General features: G+C 31.8%; 1 protein-coding gene across 2 annotated transcripts in view; it reads right to left on the minus strand.

Annotated features, from left to right (window-relative positions):
- LOC118181699 (neprilysin-1-like) overlaps positions 1-19,606 on the minus strand; it is a 482,702-nt gene that overhangs the window by 23,022 nt on the left and 440,074 nt on the right. For both annotated transcript variants that reach the window (XM_085820106.1, XM_085820105.1), the window contains one exon: positions 2,204-2,271. In XM_085820106.1, the coding sequence (XP_085676232.1) occupies positions 2,204-2,271 (68 nt within the window). The remainder of the gene's footprint in view (positions 1-2,203; positions 2,272-19,606) is intronic.

A 19,606-nucleotide genomic window follows, 5' to 3' on the forward strand; every position in this document is an offset into this window, starting at 1 on the left:
CACTGATAGTTGAAAAACAAAGATAATTCGAACTATTAATTTTCCTGCATATTAGATGTGTTTATTTCTTGAAAAAACAGTTATTTGTAATATTACTTTCTTTTTGAGAACGTTTAAATATTTTTCGTCTTTCGCAGCGTATTTTTCGTAGTGCTATTTTATCACTGTATTCGAATCCCATTTGGTCGACGAATTCCAATAGACTTTCAACAGAAGTCATTGCTGTTTCGCGACTAATGCAATTCTCAGTTTCTTCTTCACTCTCTCCATATGTGTTCTTGTGATGTTTCAAACTATATCCGTATCACTCGAGCCCGGTTAAAAGCCCGGTTGAGTTGAATCGCCATCGAACCATTCTTTGATGTTTTCCCAATCGAGATTTTCGAAAAATTTTATACTTTTAGTTTTTTGGCATACAACTTCAGGTATTGCCTCGAAATCTTTACAAATAGATAAATCTCCGAGTTCTATGTTAAGAAGAATCTTTCTACTTAATTGAACTTATACATGATTGGTTTTTACACACTCGTGAGCATAACGTTGAGTGTGTCCGAATAGTCGACAGTACACTGTATACCATATGAAATGAGATTTGGAGCATCAATGGACAATGTATTATATGACACCAGGAACAAACACTTGACAACAATTTTAGTGTCAGAATACCAGGAACAAGGAGTTGGCAACTATGGGCGACTCCAACAAACATAGGAGTAGAAACCTTCGCCTGTGAAACGCTGAAATTTGGATATGTTGCTGAGATCTTAATGAATAAACGTAAGTTCTTTTTTAGAGATGTGCGCAACGATTTTGTCAAACATTCGGAAATCAACAGAATTTCAAATATCTGAACTAATTGAGACCACAGCTCATCTGGATATCTGCTTAAGTGCAGTTCCCTCTATGGGCGATTTTGATTGCCATTGGGGAATAGGTATATAAAAAAAACACTTAAGATCTAAAAATCTGAAAATAGGCTACATTGCTACTATTTTTTGAATTTTAAAAGGAATTCTTTTACAATGCTTATTGGCATGTTTTTCTTAAGAATTTAAGCAACAGTAGAGTTTTAAACAACCAGACTAACAAGGACAACGGCCAGTTTGAATAATTCGGTCATCTTTTTCCTTCAGGTTTCATACGCATTTACGTTAATGCAAATAAAGGGAATTTCTTTTCTTCTAATACTATTTTATTTTAACAAAAATAATATAACATTTTTACTTCCATAAAACTAAAAATGCACTTCTTGAGACCAAGTATAACAATGAAATTATTTTCTATACAAGCCCGTAATTTCAACTAAATTACTATAAAGTTTTTATTTACGTAGAGACCGTAAAAGGAAACATTTATTTCATTAGCGCAGTAAAAAAAAATAAACTTTACTTTTATATTTACTATATTTGATGTTAAACAAAGAAATTTTATATTTGCATAAATAAAACGATGCAAAATGCTTTTCTGTTCAGTTGAAATTAAGCATTATATATTATTTATATAAAAATAATAAAATTAACAATATAGTACATATTATTGTCTTTTAATAGAAGAAACAAAAAAGCTGCTTTTCTATTAGCATTTATAGTCTGTATATGTTCTGAATTAACGTTTATAAGTTAATATAAACTGTTGTACATATCGTATGCATTCATTCATCTAAATTAATCTTAATAACATGTATTTTTTATCTCGATTAAATTAGCGAAAGAAATTAAGACACGTTAATAATTTAAGAAAGGGTTTAACTTTACTTTGGATAGAAGGAGCACTTTAGGTTACGGAGTTCAAGTGTACTAATTTATCAAACTAACAAATGTCTATTTTTTACGACCTAACTGCACAATTTTAGAAAGTATATAGAGTTTCAAAAATATTTCTTTTTATGTACTGTGAGTACTTAAGCCATAGGGTTTTCCTCACGTGTTTTATGCATGGAGAAGTAAAAGTAATGACACTTTAAGTATACTCATTATAACACATGAAATAAAAGCTTCATAACTTCTAAAATTTGAATTCCACGGTCTCTTTCAGAAAGGAGAAAAATATACTTAACTTGCGCTTAGGTAAGGTATTACGAACCACACGGCTTGATACATTTATTTGCTTATTCAGAAATAATATATCGTTCGTTTAAGATAGTTTCAAAATAATATTGTTTTAGAAAGCTAAGATTTAGTTTCTAATTTGATAAGAATCTTACCTTTGTCATCAAATCCATGAGTCATCTCATGACCAATTACAACTCCTATGCCCCCGTAGTTTAAAGACCTGGAAAAGGTTACGTGATTATTAGTTATTTCCTATTCATAACGTACCTGGTAATCTTGGCGAAAAATATTTCCTTATGAATATATTAAAATGCATTTTAATCAATACATTAAAAAAAAAGAGTTTTTAACTCAGAAGTTTTAAAGTAAATTAAATAAAAAATTAATAATGCATGCTAAAAATTATACATTTTTTAGTTCTAGAAAAGCATAAAACGCTGTATCATGAAACATGTGATTAATAAATTTTTGTTCAAATAAATATGAAAAACAATGTTAATTTGGAATACACTCTTTGCTGGCGTGAATGTAGACTTTGCACCTGTTATCCACTTTTGTAAACTAAATTGTCAGCTACTTCAAACTGAAGAAAGACACAGAAAATCATAACCGCCCCCCCCCCATTGCAGCTGATTTAAAGATCTTAGAAATTAACTTTTAACGTCGCCTAAACTTGGGTAGCATAAACGAACGAGACCTAGAAGACTGTGTGGAGAATTACCCTCAAGTCTTAAATATAACAAGTGAGTCACTTATATTAAGTGAATGAAAGGTATAAAGAACCCTTCATTCACTCAATATATGTTACTGATTTCCCCAGTTGGGGACATCAGTAATATATATTGAGACAGCGTTATAGTCCATTAAAAGAGAAGATTTGCTGGTTGCGGCGGCATAAGTATTGAGGAGGCCGTCCGTAAATGTCTGAACTGTATCAGGTTCTTCAGGAAACACTCGCAGCCTTGTGTAATCACCTAAACTGATTTTTGTTTAAACAAAGATTCCACAGCTTTATTAATTGCAACACAGTACCAGTTTCCTCCAGAATATTCTATACAGAAGGATAGCTTTCTAGGTAAATAATGCATGAAATATTTTGCTGCAGTTTATAAGCCAATCAACCATAAGCCATATGAAACTTAGCTTCACCGTACATTTATGTGCTCGAAAAAAGTAGCTTATGTTAAATTTTCGGCACTTACGCATTATCGCAGCCTCTTTTATAGAAGTCGCCAAATTTTCAGAATGTGCCAAACTCTGGCAACCATGCTGATAATAAGCGCTTCTGTCAAGCAACGTCACCATTTTCGTTTGCTTCCTTTTTATTACATTCAAAGTTCCAAAAGTTATTATAAGCAAATCACGGTATTTTTTTTTTTTTTTTTGCATTAAATTCATTTTTAAAATTTTGCTTGTGAAATTTGCCAGCAACGGGAACAACTGCAGCAAAATTTCTGCAGGAATACAATATTTTGAAGCAAAATCACTAAGGTGGAGAATGATGAGCTGCGTTTGTAGTTAGTTAACTGGTGCACATTGCCGAGTTGTGAAATTCTCTGGTTTTCTTTAGGTGAAAATGGACTTCTGTATACATCGAGGGAGGAAAAGCGTTAAAAAATGAGAAAGATTTCCCGGAAATGTGCTTTATTTACTTTTTAATGTATTTTACAATCTTTTAACAACCGAAGTTTGTACTTAGAAATTTCTAAGATTTGTTTACTTTTTATATGTTGATAATATTTGCCGACTTATTTGTTGTTTAATAATGTTTGCCGGTAAATATCGATAAGTCGGGAATATTTAAAAAAAAGCTTCGAAAACCACCAATTTGCATTTGATAAGTAACTTTTCATCTGTAAAAGATAGCCAAATCGCGCCAAGGAGATTGCGTCAGTATGTAAGTACCAATTTTGTTTTTAATGTTTATTGCAGGCGTATTCTTCCGTTTACTAACGTTCTTTAACGTGTAAGTCATTAGGATGTTTTGCAAGCAAGAGATGTGAAAAAATGAGCAATGTCCTCCCCGGAACTCGAACCACGGACCTCTCGAATTCGCGTCGAGCGTGCTGACCACTACACTACGAAGGCATGCTAAGAAGGCGGGAGAAATACCTTATAAATGTCAGTTCTTCATATTGTATATAGTAAAATTTCAGCTAGTAAAACAATCATTATTTTTTAAATAATTAAAAAAACAAAACTTCCCTACCTTCACTTGAAGAATTCACACAGACATTTAAGACCAAATGCACTTTTAGTCATTTTTTTCTGCATATTACTGGATTAAATTTAATGCTATAGGGTACAAATTTATAGAGTATCCATAAAATAAAAGTCGCTTATTTTGATGATCAACGGTCTTGTCTTGAATAAAAGAAAACTTCTAACCATCCTCTTTTATTCTTTTTTGAAATATTTATAACGTTCAGTTTCATAAACTTTGTGCATAAAAATATAGAATTTTTTCAATTTTTATCTCCTAAAGCAGCCTACAAAATATTCTGTTAAGTGGAATTTTTATTCTAAGGGACTATATTTTAAGGCAGTGGTCTCCAAAGTAGGATACGTCAAATGATACTTGACGATACGCCAAAGAAGTAAGTTCACGACCAGTTGCGAATATATGATCAGTTTTTAAGCGATCGTTGTGTTTGCTTTCATTTAGCATCTGAATAGTTTAACATCTTAACTGCATCAGCTATAAAGCGCATTACATGCATTACATTATATTACATTAGACTTCCTTATATTACATTATATTATGCTGTGTTATAGTATAATACATTATATTACATTGCGTTACATTATACTATATGATATGGTGTGCAACTTATAATTAAAAGGTTTGGAGATCGCAGTTCTAAGGGTCTATGATATACCTTTTTCTTAAGCATTTTCAATCTTGAAACTGCTTTTATGAAATTCTGCATGGTTTAAAGAAATTTTGAAATTAGAAGCATATGTTTATGATCAATATATAATTAAACAAAGCTTGCAATAACTATTTTCGAGAATTTACATGTAAACCTAAAAAAATATTAGCTAATTAATGTCCTTATCTTTATTACTCAATTAACCCCTCAGATATGAAACTGGTTTTTAGGTTTTACAAAATAAATGTGTAAAAATTCTTTATTTACGTTGTTACACTTAAGAGTTCTCCAGTAAAACTGTATTTACCAGCAATATCGAAACACAATGGGTTTTTGTAAATTAAAATCGAGAGAGATATGATAACGTTTAAGGATCACGCACTATTACTGTTCCGCCCATGTGTCTTCTCTAGATATGCTCTCTTCAGTTAAACAAAACTAAGTGTTGATAATGTAAAGTCTTTCTTTATTTCTGATTCAATATCATTTTTGAAGGAACAGTACTCGAAATAAAACAATGCAGCAGTTATCTGAAAGTTATCAACTGCAATAACAAAAAATTTAAGTGTAAGACAAGAAAAGGGATAAGAATTTAATTTTCTCCAGCCTTTTGTTTTTCAAAATAAAATACTATTAAATAAACAGAAGGCAAGAAAATCATCTTGTATTATTTTAAACCAATTAAAATTTCTTAATTAAGAAACTAATCTGTAAGTTACCAGTATGCTAAGACCCTAACAGCGGCCAACCGGTTAAGACGGCTGAATACTGTTAGTTCGTATGGGTTCGAATCCATGTGAACATCTTTCGAGTTGGCTACATAAGAGTGTTTCGTGGATTTCCCCAGATTTAACGTGAATACGAGTCAATTTTCTTTAAAACATCTTCCACGAAGGCGTTTCTCACTTTAGGCAGATAGCCTTCAAGTGCTTTGCCATATTCAAATAGTCGAACTTATCCTAGTCAATAATTAAATATTATCCCAGTTTTAAAAAGCGGAAATACATAATCATTTTTGTAAGAACAAGTCTATTTTAGTAGATGAGTCAATGATAAACCAATATGATAGGTATGACGTTTTCAGTAATATATTAATTAGTTGATTAATGAAGTTAAGAATTACTATATTAATACCTCTTTTGAATTTTATTTTGAATAAAGTAGAAAAGATATGCTTTTCGATGAATGTTTTTATACAAAGTTTCCAATTCAGTTTTAATTTAATTAAAAAAGATAAATATTCAAATTAAATGGAGTTAAATTTATTAAAAAACAAATGATGCTATCTCAATCCAAATGCTAACTAGACTTTAAATACGTTGTTTAAAGTCTAGAGTATTTGGATTGTTATTTAGTTCACTAAATGTTATGGTTCTTTTAATTTTAAATAAAGTAAGAAATTCTTTTAGTTTCAGGTGGCAACATGACAGCATTCTATTACCTTCTGCAAAGAAAATTTTCATTTTCAAGTGAACAATTTTTTTTTTTCTTTTTAAATTCTCTGCAACTATTCCTGTTTTAACCCTTTGCGGCACACCTAAAAATTTCCTTTTGTACGTACAAAAAAAATTGAGTGAAAAAGGATTTATAGGTTACTCTGAACCTTCTTTATTTGTAGTAGATGGCAGCTCAACACAAACCAGTCCATATATTTTAGCAATGTTTAGTTTTTTTAAGACCCTCAGTTTTCAAAGAAATTTTCCAGATTTTTTTAGGGTGTAAAAGGAATTGTTTGAAAAGAAATTTCTATGTTATTTTTTGGCTGTATGCTAATGTCCTTATTCTATATTGGTTTTAAATTTTTACCTTGAAATCTTGCCTAAAATCAAACAGCGAACCCTAAGTGTGCCCAGACCGGGCTCACCGATAATCTAGGACAACTGAGAGTCTGTATTCTTTGTTTCTCCGCATCTCATCGGTCACTTCATTGACAAAAATGCTCTTTTCAGCACTCTTTTCGAAGCTCTATTCAATCAGTGTGCCACTTTGGGCACACGCATAGAATTAAAACGATAAGTGCTATCTTCAAAAAATTTTACTTCTCTACTCCTCTAGGCCTAATTAAACTGCTTACTTTTATTTTTTATTTATCAAAACTCCGACTTTAAAAGATAGCGTGCCGGAAAGGGTTAAGAGCACAAAAATAGGAAGGATAAACTATCAGTCTGATTTTTAATGAATAGTCTTATTAAAGTAATAATCAGTTCTTGCTTCAAGGAAAGTTAAAAATTCTATTTTATTTCTTAGAAATATGATTTCAGATACCTGATTAATTACCTTTCTTTAAAAAAAGCGTAGGTTTCCAACGGTTTTTAGCTTAATTACCGTCCATGTCGATGCATTTCTTCAGAAGTCGGATTTGTTGTTCTTGTGCGTAACAGTCTCGGCAAATTTAATTCTATTCACTGCAGCCTTGGGCTTCAAGATGCTGCAAAATCTTTCCTACTCTATTGATCTGGCACTAGTTGATTATTGGCTTTTACGAATTTTGAGACTATTATGGATGTGAAAAAGATAACTAGAACCATCCTATTTTCATCTCGACAGTGAAGGAATAACTTGATAATTAATTATGACGATTATCGGGAATTATGAACAAAAAATCCGAGACCTGAATTCATACATTGAGATTTAAGATGATTACATAAAAAGGTTTCCAATAACTATGCTATCAATTAAAAAGTAGTTTACTACTTTTTAATTTAATTTTTTTTTTAAAATTAAGCGCACTTCTAAAGAGAAAAACAAGAACGCATATTGGCTGCAAAATTTAAAAATCGGATATCTTTTGGGACTGCAGCAGTCGGAAGTGTATCTGAATATATTTCAATATTGGTAATACTAATCGGAAAGTTATTGCCAGAGAAAAAATATAATTCTTTTTCCTTGGTATTATCCCGTAAGAATACAAAGCCTCTTCTAAATGTAATTAATTTAAATTATAACAACTCAAGATGTCTAAATACTTCTAACGGACTATTCACCTTTATAAGTTACCCCTATGTGTTGGCGAGTCCTCACTTTTCCTTAACTGTAGACCCGAGAACAACTCAAAAGGTAAAAGTTAACAAAAAATTTTATTTCTAAAAAATTGTGAGGATTTATAATAATGCAAAATAAATTAATCGCTTCTTGCAAACAGTGGCTAGCTGGAACTCTATTAGCTGGGTTGTAATTCTAGTAACTCTGATCGAAACTACAGCACTAATTGGATCGAACAGACAAAGTGCAACCAACTAAGCACTTGACTCTGAAAACGTCAGGCGTTCCCGTCCCCTCGGATCAGCCACTTTCTAGGCAAGCAGCAGCAGCTCCTACTCCGAAACTTCTATTCTGAATCATTTTAGGTTAAGATTTCTTTCTCATTTTAATTTACTCCGTTCGCTATAAAAGTCTGAAACTTCTAGACTGAGCAATTACATGGATTTGAACTCCGTAATTTATAATCATTGGCGTTGGCAGACTGAGCAAAACTGTGTTCTCTCTGGATGCTCCCGCCACTGCTGACACCGCCACGAAGTGTACTCTTCACGGTAGCTCATGGTTACCCATCTTCGCCTTTGTCACCACTTCTCCGCTCTCGTGGATCTCCATTGCCACAGACAGGGCAAAATCAAGTGTCGTTTGCGGCAGTAATTTCAACTGAGCTCGTAACATCACCCTTCGCATGAGAATTCAGCAATAGTTCAATACTGGTATTGGTAGACTGAGCAAGTATGTGACGAAAGAAACACAATGAAAAGATTCAACTTATGTTAGCTTAGTAAAACTTAAATCAAATGTCACAAAGTTTTTTTTTTCTTTAAAAGTTTTGAACTGAATCATAGCTTGTTATTTAATTGCGTATTTACTAGTTTTGCGGTCATTAGGAAAGAAACAGAAGTTAAAAAATTCAGAACAGCCCTAGTATATAAATATTTCGGCTATTAAAATTGGCGGCGAAAGTATTCTAATAGTGCTCCTACAAAGTTTCAGAATTTAATTCATCAAAACCCAGTGTTTAAAGTAAACTGCTATTGTTTAACTTTCTACATTTATTGCTTCTAATGCTGAATTTCTAGTGGGTACGTTCAAAGAACTTCCTATTTAGCCTTTTGTAGAAGCTAATTTTCGGAATGCTATTTCGTTCTCTTTTTGCGTCTCCTACAGATAGTTATTGTTTTACTCTAGTTTATAAATAAAATATTAATTTTCGTCTAGTAACGCTTGTTTACAAAAATTCGAGATTACTGTCTGTCATTTTATTTAAATCTTCACAGCATTGCATTTCACATTCTTTGAATTCGTACTACATATCGGCAATATAAACTCAAACCAAAAATTCCGTTGAAACATTGTGCATAAGAAGACGATATTTTAAAGTAGAAAAGTTAAGAGATAACTGCCCCCAATTACTACGTCTACCGGGATTAATTGAAATATCCATTCTTTAAAACTTCGTAAATTCATTGTTTGTTTGTTTGTTAATTTATTATATGAATTTCACAGTAAAACTTGCCAGGCGATAGATACTACTATCATATTAGCTTACAATTTCGGGTATGATCTTTTGTAAAACTTTCACATAAATAAAGGATTTCAGAACCTTTGTCCTGAACATACAGTCATTCGTAGATTAGCTATTTCGTTGTGGTTTTAAAATAGCTAATGTGCTTTGATTTTAGAACAAGTTATTTAGAAAATTAATTGATTAAAATAAAATTTGTTTGCATAAATCTTTGACTGCAAATACCCAATTACATGTATATGTATATAAAAACATCTACATGTACACTGCTCAAAAAAAAAAAAAAAAAAAAAAAGGGAAAGTGCTATATCTCCCGTTTTATTGGGCCGATTGACAAAATTCGAACTGCGTTTTTCATGTCTCGAAAGCGCGACTTAGGATATATATTAGATTTATATATAGCACTATTCTAACATAGGTATTTTGACACAAAATCGGACTTTTTCTGAAATAACATACCAATTTTTTTACATATTTCGATTTTACGACTCAAATTATGCCAGAATACCAAGTTTTGTAAAAATCGTACGAATAGTTTTTAAAATATTAGCTCTCAAAATTTTAGCTCCTCAATATTAATTGAATTTGGCAAATATTTATTAATATCTCTTTTTTTATTAAACTTTTTTGATTTTTTCTCTCACATTTCGAAATTTTGGTTCATTCCAAATAAAATTTACCCCTTTTTTGCGTTTTATTTTTTAAATTTCTATTTTTAAATAATTTCTATAGATTTTTCGAAAAAAATTTTGAATTGTAACCTATAAAATTTTTACCATCATCTTAAAGTAGGTGTATTTTTAAGCATATCTGCAAAAAATTAGACTTTTTTATTCAAAATTTTCTAAGATATACACGAATTTACATAATTTCGCGTTTTGAAATTTGGCACCTTTTTTTTGAGCGATAATAACGCCAAATGTGGTCTATGGATTTTTGCTACACTGAATTGCCACAGCTATTTTTAACCTTAAACTTCAAGTAAAATTTTACGGAGAATTAATTATATGACATTTTTTCCCTCAATGAAGCGTAATAAATATTTATTAATACTTTATGAAAAGCTATTTTTTTTTAAATTATAGATGATATTATTCAAATTTTTAACTATTTTTTTTTTAAATTTCTCTCTATCTTTCTTTTTTAAAAAAAATAAGAGTAAATTTTTGTAAGAGTAAAATTTACCTTCGGCGTTTTATCGTCTGCTACTTTACTTCGTTTAAATCGAATTGTTTAAAACTGAGAATTTTCGTTTGATATTTATTTGAATTTTATGACATTAACTGCATAATTTATTTCTAAACAAATTGTTGCTTTTGAAGTGGCTGAAAGAGCGGCTGATACTATCATCCACATTTTTAAAGCACAGTATATTTTTATAGAAACATAATATTTAGAATAATCATTTTTATAAAAGTCAAATTATGATATAAACATACAGCCCTCTAGAGACTGAATTAATGGAAGTTCAATGGTTATGTAGAAATGATCTGCAGCTACTTAATGGCTGGATAAGTCAGCAGATTCTGTGGACAAGTAAGAATAATTATATAAACGACACCAACATTCTGGATTCAATAAACAACGAGGATACGATGTTTACTAAATGAATTTAAGAAGTTTTAAAACATAAAAAATCAACTCATTTTTTTTCCTAAAATGTATTTTTGTGCGTAGCGTATTTTCATTATATCCTTAAAATTCTAATTTAGAATGTAATTGTCAAGAACTGAATCCTAATCATCAGTAATATAATAAGTAATTATTACGGTTATTAATAAATCCTTCTTATAAAGTAATTGCAAATATTTCAAAAAACTTTCTGTCTGAATGCAAACATTTTTCTATGCAAATATTTTTAATTTTATATTAATCAAGATTGCACACCATATTACTTATTTCCACTTCAATTCTTACCGTCAGTTCTAGTAGAATTTACCAATCAATTATATTTAATTAAGGATTGGATTGGATTATTTAATTATGGCAAAGCACACGAGGGCTATCTGCCTAAAGGGAGGGATGCCTTCGTGGAGGACTTTCTAAGGGAACTGGCTCGTATACACGTTACACATGGGGAAAACCACGAAACCGCCCATGCGGCCAGTTCGTTCGCGGGATTCGAACCTGGGACTGAACTACCAGTGTTCAGCGTCTTTACCGCTCGGCCGTTGGTGGGCTATTTAATTAAGGAATGACCATCAAGTTAAGAAACAGCGTACTGTAACAAAATTTCAATTATTGGCGCCGTATCTTTTATGTTACTCCCGATTGGCTAGCTACATGATTTTTAATGAGTATTCGGATTTTACTAGTAACTTCACTTGGAAATCGCGCTTAAACTAGGTTAGTTGGTTATTGGAACATAGAAAGAACATGGGAGCTATTTGATTAAGATGCTTTCATAGAGAATCTTTGTAAAGAGAACCTAAAAAACTACGAAAACCAACCATGCAGCCTGGGTTAGACTGAGCAGCAAAGAATTAGTATTTAACAATCTTTTTTTTTTTTTTTTCAAATGCTAGGCAACTGATGAGGCTCCAATTTAATATTTTATTTGTAAATATTTAAAATATTGTTGTATTCTTAAACACAAAAAGCAGAATTTAAGTTTTGTTAACTCGTTAGTAAACTACCAAGCCGTAGTGCAAATGAATATTCAATTTCTTTGGCAATAATTGTATTCACTTAATATTTTTGGAATATGAGCTAAAGAAGGAACGTTCTCGGAAGATTAAAGAAGTGTTTAAATCCAGTAATATTAGGTTTGTCTTACAAGCTCAGGATCAAAACGATTCTGCAATTGCCCGAGTAGTTGACTTGTAAATGGATGTGAATTAAGCAGATGACTTTTAATCTTACGTTATTCAGCCAGAAAACGTATTCCAAATGTTTTGTATTGCATGACAATGCATCTTTTCATTATTCAATAACCAGTCGGAGAACCGCTTGTGTTCCGAAAATAAGTATGTGTACTCAATCGTCTTGCATGTTCTTCAAATTTGTCTTCTTGTGATTTTTTTTCTTTCCCAAAAACTAAAATTGCCTCTCAAAGGAAAGTTTTTTGACATTGAAGAGACAAAATTAATATGACATCTACTTTTAGAGGCATGTCAAAAACAGATCTCTACAAACCTTCTCTTCCATTACATGTTGTGCAGTCAGACAAAAAGTTACATCAGCGTAAATTCTATAATCTATTTTTATTACACTCTGATTACTTTATTAACATACAGTGAATATATACTAAATCTTTTACTTTAGCTTAAGTAATTCGGAATTTTTAACGGAATTGTTGTCGGAACTAGGACTTAGAAGATAAGTCAAATTAAATATTTCGATAACCCAATAAATTCAAGTTCGAAATTTCAATATTTTATTTTCGGAGGGAGGGGAAATGTTTTCAGTTTTGGTCCATTATATTAAGTATATTTGCTTCGATTTTTTATTTTTCCATAAAAGCGAAAATTTTACGCATGGTATACATATAACGCATAGCTTCAAATTAAAATTTAATAATATACAGAGTGGTTATAATTAAAGTTCTACATTGAAACGGTCATAAAAGGAAAACTACTGGATCAAATGTTATAAAACTTGGAAATCGTGTAAAGGAGGTCATGGGAATTTATTTTCCGCGAAAAAAAGGAAGTTCGAAACCTCACCACCAGGGGGGGAAATGGCGCTGTATGCAATATTGTTAAACGAAATATGGGTCGGAATCTAACTTAACCTTTTGTTAAACGGGTTTAATATGTTGTATACCCTTAAGAAACTTTGAAGTAGGCAAATTACCATTTAAAGACGTTAAATTCGATAAATGTCGAGTGCGCCATCCCTGTAAATGAGAATTTCGTCCGTGAAAACCACGAATTAGCGATTAGAAAATGTGAGATCGCAAATCACTCTCACAAGTGCGTACAATCTGGAAATCGTTTTCTTACAGATCGCTAATTTGTAATTTTTTAAGCCTGAATTCGGCACTAAAACATGAAGATACTGATTCAAAACGCTTTTAATCGATTTGGGCCAAAGAAATCTCTCATGTTATCTATCTAGTTCCATTGCATTCTCCTACTGCATTCGATTGCATAACAGTCATTTCACACCGTTTACTGTTGAATGACAGCTAGTTTTATAACAGAACCATTTTTTTCTGAAGAGCAGTCGACAGCTGGACCACTGCGATTGCAGCTCACTTAGAGTCAATATTAAAATGTTTCGTGATACATGAACTGCAGTAACGTGGAATTTTAGATACTATGATTTTTATGCAGGGCTGGGCACCACCTCAAGAGTGTCGCATAGTTACTTAGGCAACATTTCACGAATGAACGTCTTATAGGCCAACACTTCCCCTCTTCCCACCAGACCTCAACCTCTGTGACTTTTGTCTATGAGGTTATCTCAAAAGCACTGTTTATGGTGATAATCTAAACAATTTGGCAGAAATGAAAAATGTGATACACTGATAACATTCCTCCTGATATGCTATGTGTAACGTATATACGAGCCAGTTTCCCTTAAAAAGTCCTCTACGAAGGCATCCCTCCCTTAAGGCAGATAGCCCTCGAGTGCTTTGCCGTAATCTAATAAACCAAACCAAAACCAAACCTGATATGCTAAGAGCTGCTGTTGAGAATGCAGTAACATGATTTAACTTGCTTTCGGAAAATGCTGGACGCTACATTGAACATGCTTTGTAACACGTTTCGGAAAATATTAAACACATTTTAAACAGATGTTTTCGTGTCTTATTTCATTTAACAATATTGTATACAGCGCCATTTTTCCCCTGATGGTGAGTTTTTGAACTCTTTTTTTTTCCGCCGAAAATAAATTTCCATAACCTCCTTTACACGATTCCCAAGTTTGATAACATTTGGTCGGGTAGTTTTCCTTTTATGACCATTTCAATTTGAAACTTTAATTATAACCACCATGTAAATTAAACTTTAAAAGTTTGACAGTTTGGTTCAAGTCCCAGCTTTAAAAATATATATATATAAATATAATCTTTTATATTAATCCTCTTAGAAAGAATGTTCTAAGAAGCTAATTTTTCTCTCGCGTTAGAGACTGTATAAAAAAAAACATGATCTTTAGTATGATTTAGATTGTTTCAGCCGATATAAGAATCGGGTCACTCGGTGGTACAGAATAAACCCTGCTGGACTGTTTTATTTCTTTGTCATTTAGCAAAAATCTTTTAATTAAAATATTTATCCTTTGGACTTCGCTTTAAACTTTATTTATAGCTAAAATGACTAGAAAATGAAAAGCTGTCTTTAGCTGAAACGCAATTCATATAATTGATATTTTAAAAAATTGACAAGAATGCAAAATGTATGGAAGTCTAGCAGTCGAAAAATCTTAATTTTCTTGTGTGAGCACTGAAAATAACTGTAGAAGGAAAGAAGAAAATTAGGAAGAAAAGTAAGCAAAAATTTGCAGGGAAATTTGGCTGTCAGACATACCAAGATGTTCAAAAAGTTGGACGCTTTCGAATATACTTACAGGATAATTCAAAGAATTTAAGTGTTCAAAGAGAAAACACTTGGACGTGTACACCAGCAAATACCATCAATTGAGCTTGTGTTAACAGAAAAGACAAAACGATATCATTGCAGATTAAAGTGAAGAGTGACTGGTGTTAAACTATATGGTTGTGTAAATTACGTTATAGAACATCATATCGTATCATAAATGGTGAATCCCATGATTTTCTCAGTCGAATTATTTGAAGATTCAGGAGTTTATCCATGATGTATGTGGATGTCACCTAAAGATGTTTTTTTTCCCTTCCTGATGAAACAGCGGCCGAGCACTAAAGTCGCTGAACACTGGTAGTTCTGTCCGAGGTTCGAATCCCGCGAACGGGCTGGCTGCATGGGCGTTTTCGTGGTTTTCCCCATGTGTAACGTGTATGCGAGCCAGTTTCCCTTAGAAAGTCCTCCACGAAGGCAACCCTCCCCTTAGGCAGATAGCCGTAGTGTGCTTTGTCATAATAAAATAAACCAAAACCTTTTGATGAAACCAGTCTTTACTTTCATCTCATACCTTCAAAATGTTTAGCCTCTAAAGACTGATAAAGGCTCTGACGAAATACTTCGTGAAGAACTTTCTAAGGGAAACCAGCTGTCATACGTGGTACACATGAGAAAATCCACGAAAACGCCCATGCAACCAGCCCGTTTACCGGGGTTCGAACCCCGGAGTAAACTACCAGTGTTCAGCAACTTTACCGCTCGGCCGTTTGTGGGCCTTTATGAAATGGAAGGCGATAACTTTATTTAAAATGATTGTCAGAAATACCAAAATGTTTCGAAAAGTTGGATACTTTTCAATATACTTTCAGAATGCTTAAAGAAAAAGAAAAGAAAAGAAATTTTTTCGTAAAATTTAGTATTCGTATTTTTTTAAATTTTAAACTTTTCAATCTTATGATATTTGATTCTTGCGATTTCAAAAATAAAATATTTGACTAAAATATGAATAACATTTTAAGAAACCAAATGTAGGATAAAATTGTGTAAAGCAATGGGCACAATGATAAAACTGTTTAAAGCAGTGTATGCAAGTCATCCTAAGTTAAAATATCGGTTATACATCTCTCTTATTTATATATATTTTTTCTGAACGGAACATTGAAAGGCGTGTAAAACTGTGCTTTACTGTATTTTCTCTTTTAATATAGTATGCAGTTTTCAAACGCATCGTAGTCTGGGTTGCAAAGTATTCTTCCGAAAGAAACGCAGTTCAAATAAATAAAATCAAATTTTGGAAAATTGATACTAATAAATATATTTAAAATGCTCAGTTCGAAGGAATAAATAGAAAATTTTAAAACAATTATCTGAAGAGACAATGCAACACAAACAATTAAAATAAAAGTATAAAAATTTAAAAATGACCTAAAATAATAACTATGACGAAAAATATATATAAAGAAAACTATTTGAAAAAAAAATAATAATAATAAACGCTGCACCTTTATTTACGCAGTTCGAATAGGTAAATAGAAATTTTTAAAACAGTTATTCGAAAAAAAAAAAAAAAAAAACCGTGCAACTTAAACAATTAAAATGAAATTCGAAAAAGAAAAAATTACTTAAAATAATAAGTTATAATTAAAAATATAATATAAAGAATATTATTTGGAAAAAAGGAACGATGGTGACTTTTTTTCCTCTCACGGGAAAGGAAACTAGGTTGCCATATATTAAGAAGTTCGCCAAGTAAAGTATTCTTGGCGCAAACTGACAAAAAAGTGCCAACATAAATTTGTGAATTTCTCCGTAAATTTCGCTCCAAATTTTACAAAATTTCATATTTAGGCGTAATTTGAGTCGTAGAATCGAAATATGTAAAAAAAATTGGTCTGTTATTTCAGATAAAGTCCGATTTTGCGTCAAAATACCTATTTTAGAATAGTGCTATATATAAATCTAATATATATCCTAAGTCGCGCTTTCGAGACATGAAGAACGCAATTTGAATTTTGTCAATCGGCCCAGTAGATCGGGAGATATAGGACTGTCCCATTTTTTTTTTGAGCAGTGTACATATGTTTGAGTTGTTGCTAAGCTGTTTGGCACAAGCTCATTTTTTGTTGTTGGTAGTTTTATAGAATTTAATTCTCAGGATTCAAATAAATCCTGAGCTTAAATATTATTTACTTTTTTTTTATTTCCTTGTGTGAAGATTATAATCGTGAAAAATTTCGGTAATCATATTTCAGAAGAAATATGCGTTCCTGAATCCATCTGGACAATTTTTTAATATATATATATATATATATATATATCGATATATATATATATATATATATAATAGGAAGAAATATTGTAGAGAGCTCGCTAAAAAGTTATCAGGAGCTGTGGCTCCAAGAAATAGTTCAACGCAGTATTTTTTTTTTTTTATATATATACACATACATATCCCCTTACTCAGCTTAAAAGTCCTTACCCAGCCTTTATTTACGCAGTCGTTGGTCACAGTCATATACTTACTCTTACAGAAGTGTTTTAAATAACGAAAATATTCATGTTTTAACAATGCCTAGAATTAAAACTAAAATAATTAAAAAAAATAACGAAATTTAACTTTTAATGCAGTCTCCTGGTTCCCATGATTATATCTGGAAACATTTTATACTCGATATGAAAAAATAAAATTATAAGAAGTTTGACTCTCTTCCGACAAAAAATGGCAGGGATGTTTAATTTCAAAATCTGCAGTTTTGTCATTTTCAATTTGTCTCGAGAAATTATTCCAAGTTCGAATAATTCCAGGAAATAAATTTAAATGAAGTGCGGGAAAAAGTGTGCATAATTTAACAAGTCGTACAAGGTCACGTGATGTTCCCTTCAGATTTTTTTTTTTTTTTGGGGGGGGGGATCATTCCAACCACGTAAGTTACTCTTATTTCTTCTGGTCGAGGTCTTGAATTACGAAACTCTCGAATTATCATATTAGCAGTAGTTCAATGGCAAGTCTCAACAATTTTTAATCTTAAAGGATTCTTATGCATTTGATTCAGCTATACATTAAAGCTTATTATTTATGAATAAAATTTCAGCTTAGAAATACATTTTAAATAAAGTAAATACGTAAATGGACGATTCTGTGTTAAGAGACGCTATTTCTCCTTAATGAAAACTACTATGAAAAGGAATGAAAATAATTTCCTTTCGCTACAAACGACATTGTTGTAGCACTTTTACAAACATTCTCGTTCCTTGATTTAATTCCTCACAAGTTTGTGACTTTTTATCTATTTAGTTAATTATGTCCAAGATCACGAAACAGCCAGGAATACTTCTGTGAAAAGTTTTTTAAAGGAAGCTGATTCATATCCACATTACAGATGGGGAAAACCATGAAAACGCTCATGCAGCCAAACTTTTCGCCAGGATTTGAATCCACCAAAGTCTATGATTTATTTACTTGTTAATTGTAGAAGTCAAGATTAAAACTGTGTAAACATTTTCATTGCAAATTCTAATTTACTATAACATTTTTTTTAAAAAGAGGGATTAGTTTTGAGACAAACAGAAGTACTAAACTCGAATACTTCTATTATTAAGTTATTAAATTAAAGAATACAATAATTATGTAAAGGTTTCGAAGAAATATATACAATGAAGAAAAGGAAATATAAGCTCTGTTCTTGCCTCGAGACATTGTTGAACGAGAAAATGTAACATTCGAGCTCTTTTATTTATTGAGAGTAACGTTTCGGTGAACAATTCCATCTGATGGAAGTGTGTTCAGCAAAGATTTAAATTTTTTAATACAGTTATAGATTTACACATTTAATTCTCATAGATGAGTTTTTTTGCTTATATTTTTGAAATACATATACAGAAGGAGAAATAAACTGGCTGTGTTGATATAGATAACATTACCTGAAGCTTTGTATTCCGTGAAAATCTTGTGTATCTTCCACAGAGTATGTCCATTAATTCATCTTCAAGCATTTAGTAAAATTCGTTAAACAGATCATATAAAAATGATCGTGTGCAAAATTAAAAGAATTTACAATTTTTTTCTGTTTTTACGAAAAGTATTGAACCCAAAGCACTAATTGTGCTGCCGAAGAATTATACAAATATTCAGAGTCGAATACGTAAGCGACACATACATGTCCTTCGAAGCTGTGATTGTGGATGGGATATAAGCGTACGAGGAGGGTTTTGGGCAGTTTGTATGTTCGTACTTCTTTACGACATTCGCCATGTTTCTCGCAAGAATAGTGTAAAATTTATAAGTTACCAAGTAAAAATGAGTAGCCACGAACGTAATGGATGACGAAATGAGATGGAGAATCAATCACAAGTTACACCAGGCCATTTAATCACCAGGTAAATCACAAGGGCTGGTGGCTGTAGAGCTCATTGTAACTCCCACCGTTATCTGCAGTTTGAGGAAACAGTTTCAGGACACCTACATGGAGAAGACCTGGATAAGGTCAACCAAGCTCCGCAACGACTAACGAGGATCGTTATTTGGCACTTTTAGTGTAGGGGACACAGGAATGCTATAGCTTTACAACTCTCACGTGAGCTGTATGCTGCCACTGGAACTCGAGTTTCACGGTCTGCAGTTGCCCGAAAGCTTTATGACGTAGGGCTGTACACCAGAAGACCCTTTGTTTGCGTCATGCTCACTGA

Source organism: Stegodyphus dumicola, chromosome 7 (genome assembly GCF_044657685.1).
Source record: "Stegodyphus dumicola isolate Sdum_Otavi_A_Nest chromosome 7, ASM4465768v1".
Classification (NCBI taxonomy): Eukaryota; Metazoa; Arthropoda; class Arachnida; order Araneae; family Eresidae; genus Stegodyphus; species Stegodyphus dumicola.